We start from the raw sequence: 14,760 nt of genomic DNA, 5'->3' as shown, positions 1-14,760 counted from the left end.
AATTATGATCACCAACACTTCTGTCACCTGCCCTTCTTTATTTCCCAAGAGGAGGTCAAGTTTTGCCCCCTCTCTAGTCAGGCCATCCACATACTGAATGAGAAATTCCTCCTGACTATACTCAACAAATTTCTCGCCAGCCAAGCCCCTAATGCTATGACAGTCCCAGTCAATTTTGGGAAAGTTAAAGTCCCCAACTATTACCAATCTATGTTTCTTGCAACTATCTGTAATCTCCTTACATATTTGCTCCTCAATTTCCAGCTGACTATTTGGGGGCCTGTAGTACAATCCCTTCAAAGTGATTTCTCCCTTCTTATTTTCAGTTCTACCCATATAGCATTAGCGGGCAAACCCTCGGATATATCCCCTCTCAGTACTGCTGTGATATTCTCCCTAATCAAAACCGCAACTCCCCCTCCTCTCTGGCAAGCTCTCTCTAGCAGTCGCATTAAATTCCGATCATGGTCAGCTATGACTTCTTCTATTGCGTCTCCACATCCATAGACTAGTAGTTCATCCACTGTGGCTTCCATTTCATGAAGATTACCGATTACCTCATGCTCATAGATACTCTTCTGGAGCTGTGAAAATGCCAAAGGGCATGTGCAGCCATCTGTATCTCCCGAATGGACTCCGGAATGTAGTCTACTTCATCCAATTTTGCTTGCCAGTGACCATCCTTCACATCTAGGGTTGTAAAGATCTTTGCCTTGGCAGGTTGTGGCTAATTTCCTTCAATGGTTGGCAGGTTTTTTTGTACACTCCAAGCTTTCCCGGTTGTCTCACTGCTAATCCAATCTATTGGGAATTGTTGCTTTCTTGATTACTCCCTTCTTTTCCAGCTCTCCTATCTTGTTTTTCAGGCTGGACTTGAACTCTACGTAGCAGATGCTAAATTGATCTCACTCAGTCATCTACTTCTACATGATATTCTCCAGGAAAACATCCAGACCCTGTAAACACGTTGTTATACACCTCTCGGATCTGTTTGCCGGTCAATGGTTTTGTATGCTGCGACACGTTGTACATTTATGGTTTAGGGTTACCAGTCCAAGCTTTAGACTTGCTCCTTCCGAGATGAGTGGCTGTTGCTTACAGTCTATAATCTGGATTTTCATTCTTGCCATTGCATTGGGCTCTCAGATTAACCTGTCCTCTCATCTCAGTATGGATTACCTGCCATCATTTGGCCTCAACCTTACTTTTGAGGGCGTGATTTTTGGATCATCATGTTGAGTCACTTAGCACTGGTTTGTGAAGGTCATATTCACCTGAAGCACTCCTCCTGTGGTTATCATTCTGACAATCACATTCATAACAGGGAACAAATAAATGGGTGAGGAACTAATTTCATACTTTACATCTGCCTTCACAAAGGAAGTCATGAATAGCGTACCGGACGTTCTGAGAAGCATAGGTTTTAGTAAGGAGATGAAGGAAATTAGTATTAGAAAAATGGTTTTGGGGAAATTAATGGGATTGAAGGCAGACAAATCTCCAGGGCCTGATAATCTTCATCCCAGAGTACTTATGAAAGTGGCCCTAGAAATAGTAGATGGCATTTGGAAGGTCTAATACAGGTGGGAAATATACAGTAAATGGCAGAAACCTTCAAGAGTATTGACAGAGGGCAGCACGGTGGCTCAGTGGATATCACAGCTGCCTCATGGCACCATGGTCCCAGGTTCGATCCCGGCTCTGGGTCACTGTCCGTGTAGAGTTTGCACATTCTCCCCGTGTTTGCGTAGGTTTCGCCAAAGATGTGCAGGGCAGGTGGATTGGCCACACTAAATTGCCCCTTAATTTATATTTATATAATTTATATAAATAAATAAAAATATTGACAGGCAGAGGGTGGCAACACAGGTGGAGAAGGTTGTCAAGAAGGCATACCGCATGCTTGCCTTCATTGGGGCATTGAGGATAACATTTTGCAAGTCATGCTGCAGCTGTATGAACATTACTTAGACCACACTTGGAGTACAGTGTTCAATTCTGTTCGCCACACTACCAGAAGGATGTGGAGACTTTGGAGAGGGTAAGAAGAGGCTTACCAGGATGTTGCCTGGTATGGAGGGCATTAGTTATGAGGAGAGGTTGGATAAACTCAGTTTATTCTCACTGGAACAACGGAAGTTGAGGGGCAACCTGATAGAAGTCTACAAAATTATGAGGTGCATGGACAGAGTGGATAGTCAGATGCTCTTTCCCAGGTGGAAGAGTCAATTACTAGGGGACAGAGATTCAAGGTGCGAGGGGCAAAGTTTAGAGCAGATGTGCAAGGAAAGCTTTTTTACACAGAGGGTAGTGGGTGACTGGAATTCGCTGCCGGAGGAGGTGGTATCAGCACATATGATAGTGACGTTTAAGGGGCGTCTTGACAAATACATGAATAGGATGGGAATAGTGTAAACGATTTTAGGTTAGACGGGCAGCATTGGAGTGCCAAAGGGCCCATTCCTGTGCTGGACCTTTCTTTGTTCTTTGTTATTGGTGGTCATTTTCCAAAATTCTTTGGACTCTAGATTGGTTCCTACATATTGGAAGGGTAGCAAATGTAACCCCGCTATTCAAAAAGGGAGGTAGAGAGAAAACAGAGAATTATAGATCAGTGAGCCTAATGTCATTAGTAGGGAATTTGCTTCAAGGATTTCATAGCACAGCATTTGGAAAGCAGTGGTGTAATCAGACAAAGTCAGAATGGATTTACAAAAGGGAAATCATGCTTGACAATTCTACTAGAATTCTTTGAAGATGTAACCAGTAGAGTTGACCAGGGAGAACAGGTGGCTGCGGATTATTTAGACTTTCAGAAGGCTTTCGACAAGATCTCACAAAGCGGATTAATATGTAAAGTTAAAGCGCATGGGATTATGGGTAGTATCTTGAGATGGATAGAAAGCTGGTTAGCAGACAGGAAGCAAAAAATTGGAATTAATGGGTCTTTTTCTGATTGGCAGACAGTGACTAGTGGGGTATCGCAGGGATCTGTGCTAGGACTCCAACTGTTCACATTATATATTAATGATTGGACGAGGGAACTAAATGTATTATTTCTAGATTAGCAGATGATACAAAGTTGGGTGGGAGGGTGAGCTGTGAGGAGGATGCAGAAATACTTCAGCAGCATTTGGACAGGTTGAATGAGTGGCACATGCATGGGAGATTGCAGTATTATGTGGATAAATGTGAGGTTATCTGCTTCAGTACCAAAAATAAGAAGGCAGATTATTATTTGAATGGGTGTTGTAATAACCTGCACAGGACTCATCCACCTGGGGATGATTGTTCCCCGTGTTCAATTGGACTGAGTTAACCCAGCACTAGCATAAAAGGCAGGCAGCTGTAGAGCCAGCTAAAACGTAATGAGGACCCGGTGAAAGTGAACTGGGCCCTGTGCATGTATGATGCTGTTGCTGAAAGAAAGGACTTTTAAGAAGCTTGTTGGACTCCCCTGGCTTTATCACATTGGCGACGATTGATGAATTGGAGCTATCGGCGTGCTGCTTGTTTGGCTGAGCTACCCCCCGGGAATTAAAAAAAAAAAAGAGTGGACTACGGTATCGAGTTTGTTTCTGTGTTTTTTTTTATAGCCTCTAATGTCATGGAAGGCGAGAGCTGGGTCGAGTTTTTTTGGGGGTTGCCGGCTTGTGAAGTGTGTCCGCTGGGAGTGATCTGGAGTCTGATGTGTCCGGCAGTACCAGATGCGGTATTATTCTGGTGTGGGTCGCGTAGCGTTTCGTCCGTCTCTGTCTGCTGTTGTTTCCTGATGCTGGCAGTGGTCCACCGGGGAGTCCGTTCTCGAGTTGCCGCCGCCGCTTTGGAACGTCATTCTGGTCGTGAGAGCAGCGTTGTGTTTGGAAGACTGTTCTGCGGCAGCTTGGACTGTGGGATTTGCAACAGTGATGTTTTGCCTGCGAGCTGACAGTTATTGTACGACTGCAGGTTTTGTGCCTGGAGACTCTGGTGTGGAGTTGACTGGACATTCCATATGTGACTTCTGGTCCTGTGGAAGCTTGCACGGAACCCTGCTGTTTTTTTAAATTTGCGCTGTGTGCTTATTTGCCTGTGTACTGTAAGAATGTCGGGGTGACAGCTCCCTGGGCATTTTGGTAGGTGTTTTATTTTTTGGGTAGAATTTAGAGTGCCCAATATTAAAAATTAAGGGGAGTTTGGCAGTTGCGGGACGTTGTCTGATGTCGTTTTCCCCCCACCCCGGTTCCCTCTGTGGCTGGAAGGCATGCCACGCCGATTGGGCCTTGGGCTGATGGGTCCGATGCTGTGGTGCGCGCCATCCCCCGGTTCGGCTGTTGGCAGCTTCGCCCCCTGTGTGACTGGTGAGGGTGTTGGGCCGGATGTAAGGCTTGGTGGAGTACATGCCTGCCCGTCCTGCTTCTCCGTTCTCTGAATCAATTTTTTTTTAGGTTTGTTGTCTGGTCACTGTGGGCTTTGCACCCGTTTGGTCCTTTCCTATCCACTCCTCCTAAATGGCCGTCCTTGTGAGGGGTTTCGGGCTTTGGGGGGAGGGGTGTAATAACCTGCACAGGACTCATCCACCTGGGGATGATTGTTCCCCGTGTTCAATTGGACTGAGTTAACCCAGCACTAGCATAAAAGGAGGGCAGCTGTAGAGCCAGCTAAAAAGTAATGAGGACCAGGTGAAAGTGAACTGGGCCCTGTGCATGTATGATGCTGTTGCTGAAATAAAGGAGTTTTAAGAAGCTTGTTGGACTCCCCTGGCTTTATCACAGGTGTAAATTGAGAGTGGTGAACTGGAAAGCATGGTAGCACAGTTTCATAGATTATCATAGAATTTACAGTGCAGAAGGAGGCCATTCGGCCCATCGAGTCTGCACCGGCTCTTGGAAAGAGCACCCTACCCAAGGTCAACACCTCCACCCTATCCCCATAACCCAGTAACTCCACCCAACACTAAGGGCAATTTATCATGGCCAATCCACCTAACCTGCACATCTTTGGACTGTGTGAGGAAACCGGAGCACCCGGAGGAAACCCACGCACACACTGGGAGAATGTGTTCTTTACCCAGAGAGTAGTGGGGGCATGGAATGCACTGCCTGTGGAAGTAGTTGAGTCGGAAACATTAGGGACCTTCAAGCAGCTATTGGATAGGTACATGGATTACGGTTAAATGATATAGTGTAGATTTATTTGTTCTCAAGGGCAGCACGGTAGCATTGTGGATAGCACAATTGCTTCACAGCTCCAGGGTCCCAGGTTCGATTCCGGCTTGGGTCACTGACTGTGCGGAGTCTGCACGTCCTCCCCGTGTCTGCGTGGGTTTCCTCCGGGTGCTCCGGTTTCCTCCCACAATCCAAAGATGTGCGGGTTAGGTGAATTGGCCAATGATAAATTGCCCTTAATGTCCAAATTGCCCTTGGTGTTGGGTGGAGGTGTTGAGTTTGGGTAGGGTGCTCTTTACAAGAGCCGGTGCAGACTCAAAGGGCCGAATGGCCTCCTTCTGCACTGTAAATTCAATGATAATCTATGATTAATCTACGACAAAGATTCGGCACAGCATCGTGGGCCGAAGGGCCTGTTCTGTGCTGTATTTTCTATGTTCTATGTGCAGACTCCGCACAGACCGTGACCCAAGCCGGAATCGAACCTGGGACCCTGGAGCTGTGAAGCAATTGTGCTATCCACAATGCTACCGTGCTGCTCCCCCCATTGTTGCTTCACAGCGCCAGAGGTCCACGTTCGATTCCCAGCTTCGGTCATTGTCTGTGCGGAGTCTGCACATTCTCTCTGTGTCTGCGTGGATTTCCTTCAGGAGCTCCGGTTTCCTCCCACAAAGTCCCTAAAGACATGCTTGGTAGGTGAATTGGACATTCTGAATTCTCCCTCAGTGTACCCGAACAGGCGCCGGTGTGTGGCAACTAGGATATTTTCACAGTAACTTCATTGCAATGTTAATGTAAGCCTACTTGTGACATTAATAACGATTATTATTACTGAGTGAGACCTTGGTATCATTGTGCATCAGTTGCTGAAGATAAGCGTGCAGGTACAGAAGGCATTGTGTGCAATTTTAGTATCCTTATCTCAGGAAGGATGTTCTTGCTAAGGAGTGAGTGCTGCCAAAGTTTGCCAGGCTGATACCTGGGATAGCGGGACTGTCAAATAAGGACACACTCAATTGGTTAAGATCATATTCATTGAAGTTTAGAAGAGTGAGGGGATCTCATAGACACTTACAAAATTCTAACAGGATTAGGCAGAGTAGGTTCAGAAATAATGTTCCTGATGGTGGGGAGTCCAGAACTAGGGGTCATAGTTTGAGGATAAGGGATAAACCTTTTAGGACTGAGGTGAGGAGAAATTTCTTCACCCAGAGAATGGTGAATCTGTGGAATTCGCTACCACAGCAAGTAGCTGAGGCCAAAATGTGTAATTTCAAAAAGGAATTAGATATCGCTCTTGGGGCGAAAGGGATCAAGGAATATGGGGGGGAAGGCAGGATCAGGGTATTGAACTTGATGATCAGCCATGATCATAATGAATGGCAGAGTAAGCTCGAAGGGCCGAATGGCCTCCTCCTGCTTCTATTTTCTCTGTTTCTAAACCATTTATCATCTATAGACCTGATAGAGCCAACCTGTTGTATGGTGTATAGAGCTTCCTCAGACTCTCCTGCTGATATCTCTCCGCTGACCAGTATCAGCTGCTTTTGGTTCTTTCGAACCAAACGTGTGTGTAAGATGATTCAGCTTTTTGCAATTAAAACATTGCCGACCCCACATTGGGTAATTATTCTTTTCCTTTGGGTGATGTCCTCGGCAGTATTGCATCTTGGCCTTTGTCCTGGATTGTTCCGCTCTTTTCACTTGGAATGTCTATCAGCATAATGCAAAGCCTAATATGTTCTGCCATGAAGATGGTCTACCTGATGATTTACAAACTCTGCGCTTCTGCACATGTCGATCGCTTTCTTGAGAGTAGGTTGATCTGCCCGGAGTGTATGTGCTCTCATTGCAGGATACCAGTCCTAAGATAATCCTATCTTTAATGAGGTCATCTTTCAGTTGCCCAAATTGACATGATTGTGCAAGATGTGATACTGCAGTCGCATACAATCAAAATACATTTTGTTCCCCACTTGAACACTAATGTTGAATACATACATAAGTTATGTTCAGGTTCAAAGTGTGCCTTCAAAGCCGGTTTTCTGTTCTTTGGGGAGATTTAAGGTGGAATACAATATGTAGCAGTTTCTCCCTAGTAGTGATAAAAGTGTTGCCACTCGTATTTGTTCCAGGTTGTTAATTAAATCTGTTGCAATCTCGTATTTTTGCCAAGTGGAAAAACTGTCAGTTCTGCCTCATATCGCCTTTCAATCTGATCACCCAGTGTTCTAACTGAAGTGTGCTTTTATTTGCTCTTCCTTTTCTGTGACTTTCAGTGGCGTTTCTGTGTTCCTCTTTCAGTAGCTGTATTTCCTTACAGCTCTTCTTTAAAGAAGCTGCATTTCTTTACAGCTCTTCAAATTCAACCTTCGCTCTCCTTCTGACACCATGTTACAAGATCAATGAATTCAGTGCTTGTTGTACTCACTCCTTTAAAGGAATGAATGTAACATGGCTGCTTCCAGTCAGTGTCTCATGGCAGAGGTCACCTGACTATGTTAAGTCAGGCAGGACTTCAGTACATGATGGCATTTTAATCCATAGAATTTCTACAGTGCTGAAGGAAGTCATTCAGTCCATCGGGTCTGCACGGACCATCTGAAAGTACACCCTACCTAGGCCCACTCCCCCATCCTATCCCCATAACCCCACCTAACCTGTACAGCTTTGGACACTATGGAGTAATTTAGCATGACCAATCTACCTAACCTGCACATCTTTCGACTTTGGGAGGAAACCAGAGCACCCAGAGGAAACATGGGGAGAACATGCAAACTTACTGAACGTAAGCATGCAGGTATATAAAGCAGGCAGTAAAGAAGGCAAATAGTATGTTGGCCTTCATAGCGAGAGGTTGTGAGTACAGGATGATGCACGATCAATTACACTCAAAGACGAGGTTGTATCATAACTGAAGGCTTTAATCGACTAGAACTGTTCCCCAGCAGCTTCGGTACAGAAAGTGAGGGCTGCTGGGACGGCACCGGTTCTTATACCCCGCCTGTCAAGGCGGAACTACACACCAACAGCCAATGGTAAACTCCTAGGTTTAACCAATGGTCTTCGGCCTCTTGGGTACTGTAATACCTGATAATACAACATTCACCCCCTGTTTTTAAAAAAAAAAAAAGAGTCCAGCAGGGGTGGTGGCCAGTGGTTACGATTGCATCTACATGGTATGATCAGATATGGAGGTACCGTGATACCTCTTTACAGAGTTGTCGAGTATTTTACAAGCGTGGAAGATATATACATTCAGTGTACGTTTACGGTTACAGTTACATTGAAACAATCAGTCGGTCCGGTGGCCTGGTCATCCTCCTGGATCGTCTGGGCTTCGGTGGTGATTCTGGTGGGGTTCCGGACATCTGCGACTCTGGGAGCGTGGCGTTGGTCTCCATGGCAGCTTCGGCACCCCTAGATGGCGCTGGTGGGGCCAATGGTTGGGCTGAGAGGGCAGCGCCTGTAGGGGGCGTCGATGGGTGGGATGGCCTAGGTAGGAGTGGCGGGAGGACTGACCCTCCAGTGAGGTGCTGTGGGGGCGGGGGGGGGGGGGATGAGATGATACGGGTGCGCGTGGAGTTCCGGCGGGCGCCAGGTCCCGGAGAGAGATTGTATCTTGCCGGCCGTCAGGGAACGCCACATAGGCATACTGGGGGTTAGCGTGCAGCAGGTGGACCCTCTTGACCAACGGGTCCGACATGTGCACCCGCACGTGCTTCCAAAGCAGGATGGGTCCGGGTGTCTCTAACCAGGTTGGGAGCGAGGTCCCGGAGGACTTCCTGGGGAAGACAAGGAGACGTTCATGAGGTGTCTGATTGGTAGTTTCACAGAGTAGCGACCGGATGGCGTAGAGGGCCATCGGGAGGACTTCTTGCCAGCGGAAGACTGGGAGATTCCTGGACCGTAGGGCCAGTAGAACGGTATTCCGGATCGTTCCGTTCTCCCTCTCTACCTGCCCGTTTCCCCGGGGGTTGTAACTGGTCATCCTGCTTGAGGTGATGCCCTTGCTGAGCAGGAATTGACGCAGTTCGTCGCTCGTAAAGGAGGACCCCCTATCACTATGTATGCGGGGAACCCGAACAGTGTAAAGATACCCTGGAGGGCCTTGATGACGGTGTTTGCAGTCATGTCGGGGCAGGGGTTGGCAAATGGGAACCGGGAGTACTCGTCAATCACGTTCAGGAAATACGTGTTGCGGTCGGTGGACGGGAGGGGGCCTTTGATGTCCATGCTGAGGCGTTCAAAGGGACGGGAAGCCTTTATCAGGTGCGCCCTCTCTGGCCGGTAGAAGTGCGGTTTGCACTCCGCGCAGATTTGGCAGTCCCTGGTGACTGTCCTGACCTCCTCGTTGGAGTAGGCAGGTTGCGGGTCTTAATGAAGTGGAAAAAACGAGTGACCCTCGAGTGGCAGAGGTCCTCCATGGAGGGCTCGGAGGCGGTCCACTTGTGCGGTGGCACACATGCCGCGGGTCTGGGCATCGGAAGGCTTGTTTAGCTTCCCAGGACGGTACAAGATCTCGTAGTTGTAGGTGGAGAGTTCTATCCTCCACCGTAAGATCTTGTCGTTCTTTATCTTGCCCCGCTGTGCATTATCAAACATGAACGCCACCGACCGTTGGTCAGGGAGGAGAGTGAATCTCCTGCCAGCCAGGTAATGCCTCCAATGTGGCACAGCTTCTACTATGGCTTGCGCCTCTTTTTCGACCGAGGAATGGCGAATTTCTGAAGCATGGAGGGTACGGGAGAAGAAGGCCACGGGTCTGCCCGCTTGGTTGAGGGTGGCCGCCAGAGCTACGTCGGACGCATCGCTCTCGACCTGGAAGGGGAGGGACTCGTCGATGGCGTGCATCATGGCCTTTGCAATGTCTGCTTTGATGCGGCAGAAGGCCTGGCGGGCCTCCGTCAACAGGGGTTGTGAACTGGATTAGGGGTCGGGCTTTGTCTGCGTAGTTGGGGACCCACTGTGCGTAATAACTGAAAAACCCGAGGCAGTGCTTTGGGGCAGTGAGGGAGGGGGGAATTCCATAAGGGGGCGCATGCGTTCAGGGTCGGAGCCTATAACTCCATTTCACACCACGTAGCCGAGGATGACTAGGCGGTTGGTGCTAAATACGCATATATCCTTATTATACGTTAAGGATTTTCGCGGTCTGGAGAAATTTCCAGAGGTTGCTGTCGTGGTCCTGCTGGTCATGGCCGCAGATGGTGACATTATCCAGATACAGGAACGTTGCGCGTAAGCCGTATCGGTCAACCACTCAGTCCATCTCGCTTTGGAAGACTGAGACCCCATTAGTGACACCAAAGGGAACCCTTAAAAATTGGTAGAGCCGCCCATCTGCTTCAAAGGCAGTGTACTTGCGGTCACTAGTGCGGAGGGGTAGCTGATGGTAAGCGTACTTCAGATCCACCGTGGAGAAGACCTTGTATTGCGCGATCCTGTTCACCAGGTCGGATATGCGGGGGAGAGGATACGCATCCAGCTGCGTAAACCTGTTGATTGTCTGACTGTAGTCGATGACCATCCTATGCTTCTCCCCGGTCTTCACCACCACTACTTGAGCTCTCCAGGGACTGTTGCTAGCTTCAATGACCCCTTCACTCAGTAGCCTTTGGACCTCTGACCTGATGAAGGTCCGGTCCTGGGCACTGTACCGTCTGCTCCTGGTGGCGACGGGTTCGCAAACCGGGAATGCGGGTCGACCTTAAGGGTCGCGAGACCGCAGACAGTAAGGGAGGTATAGGGCCACCGAATTTTTGACGGTCAGGTTTTGCAAGTTACATTGGAAGTCCAACCCCAGGAGTGTAGCTGTGCAGAGGTGCGGCAGGACATAAAGGCAGAAATTGTTGAATTTCCTGCCTTGGACGGTGAGGTCTGCTGGGCAGAACCCCTTTAACTCCACCGAGTGTGACCCGAAGGCCAGGGAGATTCTTTGGTTTACAGGGTGGGTAACAAGTGAACAGCGCCTTACCGTGTCGGGGTGTTTAAAGCTCTCCGAGCTCCCAGAGTCGATCAGGCAAAACGTCTCGTGGCCGTTGATGAACACCGTCGTCGTTGCAGTTGCGAGTGTCCGAGGTCGATTTTGGTCCAGCGTCACCGAGGCCAGATGGAGCAGTTGTGGGTTGTGATCGGGCAGCGTGTAGTCGGCCGTGCTGGGGGCTCCATCCAAGATGGCATCTCCCATGGATCGCACATGGTGGTCGGGGATGGAAAAAATGGCGGTAGAGATGGGCAAAATGACGGCGCCCATCCGTCCAGCGTGGTGTCCGAGGGGCAAGAGGGCCACGCCCGTGGGTCGGACGTGGCCCTAGGATAGGGAGGTGGCGGTGAGTGCTGGCCGCCTGGGGCCCGAGGGAAAGATTGCCGCGGCGGTCCGGAGTCGCTGGAGACTGCGCCCATGGCTCGTGCCTGGCAGACCCCCACAAAATGGTCCTTCTTGCCGCACCCTTTGCAGGTGGAGGTGCGGGCCGGGCAGCGCGTGCGGGGATGCTTCGCCTGCCCGCAGAAGAAACAGCGGGGCCCGACGGAGTTAGCGGGCCGTCTTACAGCGCAGGCCTGCGGAGACACTGGGAAGGTCAGTGGGGCTGCCGCTGCGGGATGCCACGCAGCCCAGGGGGCCACCGCATGGGGCCACCGCATGGTCGGGCGCATAGGACTGCGCGTTTCTGGAGGCAACATCCATGGACCCTGTCAGGGCCCGTGCCTCTCTCAGTCCCAGGGTGTCCTTTTCTAAGAGTCTTTGGCGGATCTCTAAGGAGCTCATACCTGCTACGAAGGCAACCCGGATTAGAAGTTCCGTTTGCTTGCAGGCAGCCACAGTTTCTGCCCAGCACCAGTAGCACACGGTAGAAGTCCTCCAGCGATTTCCCCGGGGCTTTGCCGTCTGGTTGCAAGGTGACGTGCGTAGACCTGGTTTACAGGGCGGATATGTCCTTTTAACAGTTCGATCGCAGCATCGTAGTCCTCCACCTCCTCGATGAGGGTGAAGATTCCAAGGCTTACCCTAAAGTGCAGGAGATGCAGTTTCTGTTCTCCTGAGGGGGTGCCTCCGGCCGTCTCGAGGTAGCCTTTAAAGCACACCAGCCAGTGCTTAAATATCGCCGCTGAGTTCTCTGCGTGGGGGCTGAGATGTAGACACTCCGGCTTGATTCGGAGATCCATTCTTTCAGCTTAAGAGTAGTCTATTAAATTGATGCACGATCAATTACACTCAAAGATGAGGTGAGTGTATCATAATTGCAGACTTTAATCGACTAGAACTGTTCCCCAGCAGCTTCGATACAGAAAGTGAGGGCTGCTGGGATGGCACCGGTTCTTATACCCTGCCTGTCAAGGCGGAGCTACATACCAACAGCCAATGGTAAACTCTTCGGCCTCTTGGGTACTGTAATACCTGATAATACCACACAGGAGCAGGGATGTCTTGCTGCAATTATACAGGGCCTTGGTGAGGCCACACCTGGAATATTGTGTGCAGTTTTGGTGTCCAGATCTGAGGCAGGATGTTCGAGCTATAGAGGGAGTGCAGCAAAGGTTTACCAGGCTGATGCCTGGGATGGCGGGACTGACATACGAGGAGAAATTGAATCGGTTAGGATTGTATTTGCTGGAGTTCAGAAGAATGTTGGGGGGGTGGGGGGATCTCATAGAAACCTATAAAATTCTAAGAGGACTAGACAGCAGGACAGGGTAGATGCAGGGAAGATGTTCCCAATGGTGGGTGTGTCCAGAACAGTCACCTCCTGAGGATACCGGGTGGACCATTTAGGACAGTGATGAGTAGAAACTTCTTCACCCAGACTGCGATGAGCCTGTGGAACTGATTACAACAGGAAGTAGTTGAGGCAAAAACATTGTATGCTTTCAAGAAGCAGTTAGATATAGCACTTAGGTCGAAGAGAATAAAAGGATATGGGGGGGGGGGAAAAGCAGGATTAGGCTATTTATTGATTTGGATGATCAGCCATGATCATGAACGGTGGAGCAGGCCCGAAGAGCCGAACGGCCCCCTCCTGTGCCTATTTTCTATGTTTTTACATAGTCTCACATACGACCAGTATTTAATACGTGGTCCCTGTGCTAACCATTGTGCCACTGTGCTGCCCACAGAACAATGGCTCATGAATCAAAACCACACACTCTCACCATTCATTTCAACCGTGCATTTAACCATTTAATCTGTTCACCCCTCTGCCAATTGTGTACATGTGTTCCATGAATGTCTCTTTGGGGTTGAAATTGGTTAACACCAGTTGAATATTCCTGTGGATGGTATTTATAATTAAACTGTCCCATTGTGATTGTCTTACAGACTTCCATCGTTGTAATAAAGCACTAATTGCAAAAGGTGCTGATATCGCTCCTTGCGAATGGTATCGCAGAGTGTTCAAGTCACTCTGCCCAACTTCATGGGTATGAAAAAACAATCCATATTTAATAAAATAATAACATCTGATATATGTAAGTCGGCAGTTTTTAATATTGTTTTACATGAACTCATTGAGTAAAAATCTTGTATAGCTTTTAAAAATAATTTTAGAAAAGGTAATTAGCGACAAAATCATTTAGGCAGCTTAAAACCTGAAGTTCTGCTGATTTATAAATAAGTTGTTTTCTGTGACATAATTATTTATATCTTACATTTTAGATAAGCAAATGGAATGATCAGCTGGAAGCGGGCACATTCCCTGGAAAAATCTAACTCGTTCGCGCAGTCAGGTTGAAACCCTTACAATGTTTCCAAAATTTACAGCTTTTACCAAAATAAATCCTAAATATTAAACACATGTTCAGTTCGTATCTAGTGCTTTTTTATTTGTGTAAAAACACTTGTTATTGTACAATTCCAGTCACATATCAAGCAGAATTAAATAATTCCACTCCTTGGGAGCTGTATGTTGAATTAGATGAATTTCTCGGCAAATGAAAACAAAGGAATTGTTATGAATTCTACATTAGTTTGTAAACCAGGGCTGCTGGACATTGGGAGGAAGCATTTCATGGTCTTGTTGAAGATAAAGGGCTACGTTTAATTGCCACTTTTGTGGTTCGTTCACTGGCCAGACGGCCAGGGGCAACCCAGCTCTGACCATTTTTGGAAGTCCAGATAAGGTTAAACGTCAATCAGGCAAGTAACTGCCCACCTGCCATCGGGACTTCTGTGCCTTTGAGGGTGGAGGTCGCGCCCCAAGGAGCTGCTGGCCAATCAGAAATCTGGCACTTCTTCAGTCCCAGCAGTGGCATTGGGAGGTGGAAGCCATGACTGTTACCGCAGCAAATCCCACAGCAGCAAAGATTGGGGAAGACCCAGAGTACAGGTGAGTTAGTCAGGCTTGCCGAAGCTAGTCAGGCTGGTCTAGGATAGGGAGCGGGTGCTGTTGTGGAGGGCAGAAGATCTCTTAAAGTGAGGGTGGACATTGCCACTTGGGGGGGGGGATTCCCTCCATGGGCCACCTGATCAGGAGGCCCCCACCCAAAGGCCACCAGCTTTTACTGGACAGCCTCCCCATGTGATGTATGGCCCCCCCCACTGGAAGGATATCCATGAAGGTGGGATAAGGCCCTTGTGTGGCAGAATACATTTAGATAAAGCTAAAAAACAAGAGCA

At 48.6% G+C, this 14,760-nt stretch overlaps 1 protein-coding gene across 3 annotated transcripts in view; it reads left to right on the top strand.

Annotated features, from left to right (window-relative positions):
• The window catches only part of LOC140406283 (cytochrome c oxidase subunit 6B1-like), a 41,302-nt gene extending 27,363 nt beyond the window's left edge, over positions 1-13,939 (top strand). For all 3 annotated transcript variants that reach the window (XM_072494395.1, XM_072494397.1, XM_072494396.1), the window contains exons 3-4: positions 13,465-13,565; positions 13,801-13,939. In XM_072494395.1, the coding sequence (XP_072350496.1) occupies positions 13,465-13,565; positions 13,801-13,854 (155 nt within the window). In that variant the 3' untranslated portion in view covers positions 13,855-13,939. The remainder of the gene's footprint in view (positions 1-13,464; positions 13,566-13,800) is intronic.
• Positions 13,940-14,760: the final 821 nt, after the last annotated feature.

This window comes from Scyliorhinus torazame, unplaced genomic scaffold (genome assembly GCF_047496885.1).
Source record: "Scyliorhinus torazame isolate Kashiwa2021f unplaced genomic scaffold, sScyTor2.1 scaffold_421, whole genome shotgun sequence".
Lineage (NCBI taxonomy): Eukaryota > Metazoa > Chordata > Chondrichthyes > Carcharhiniformes > Scyliorhinidae > Scyliorhinus > Scyliorhinus torazame.
The sequence above is the reverse complement of the archived record's forward strand: the minus strand, read 5'-3'. Positions and strand labels throughout refer to the sequence as shown.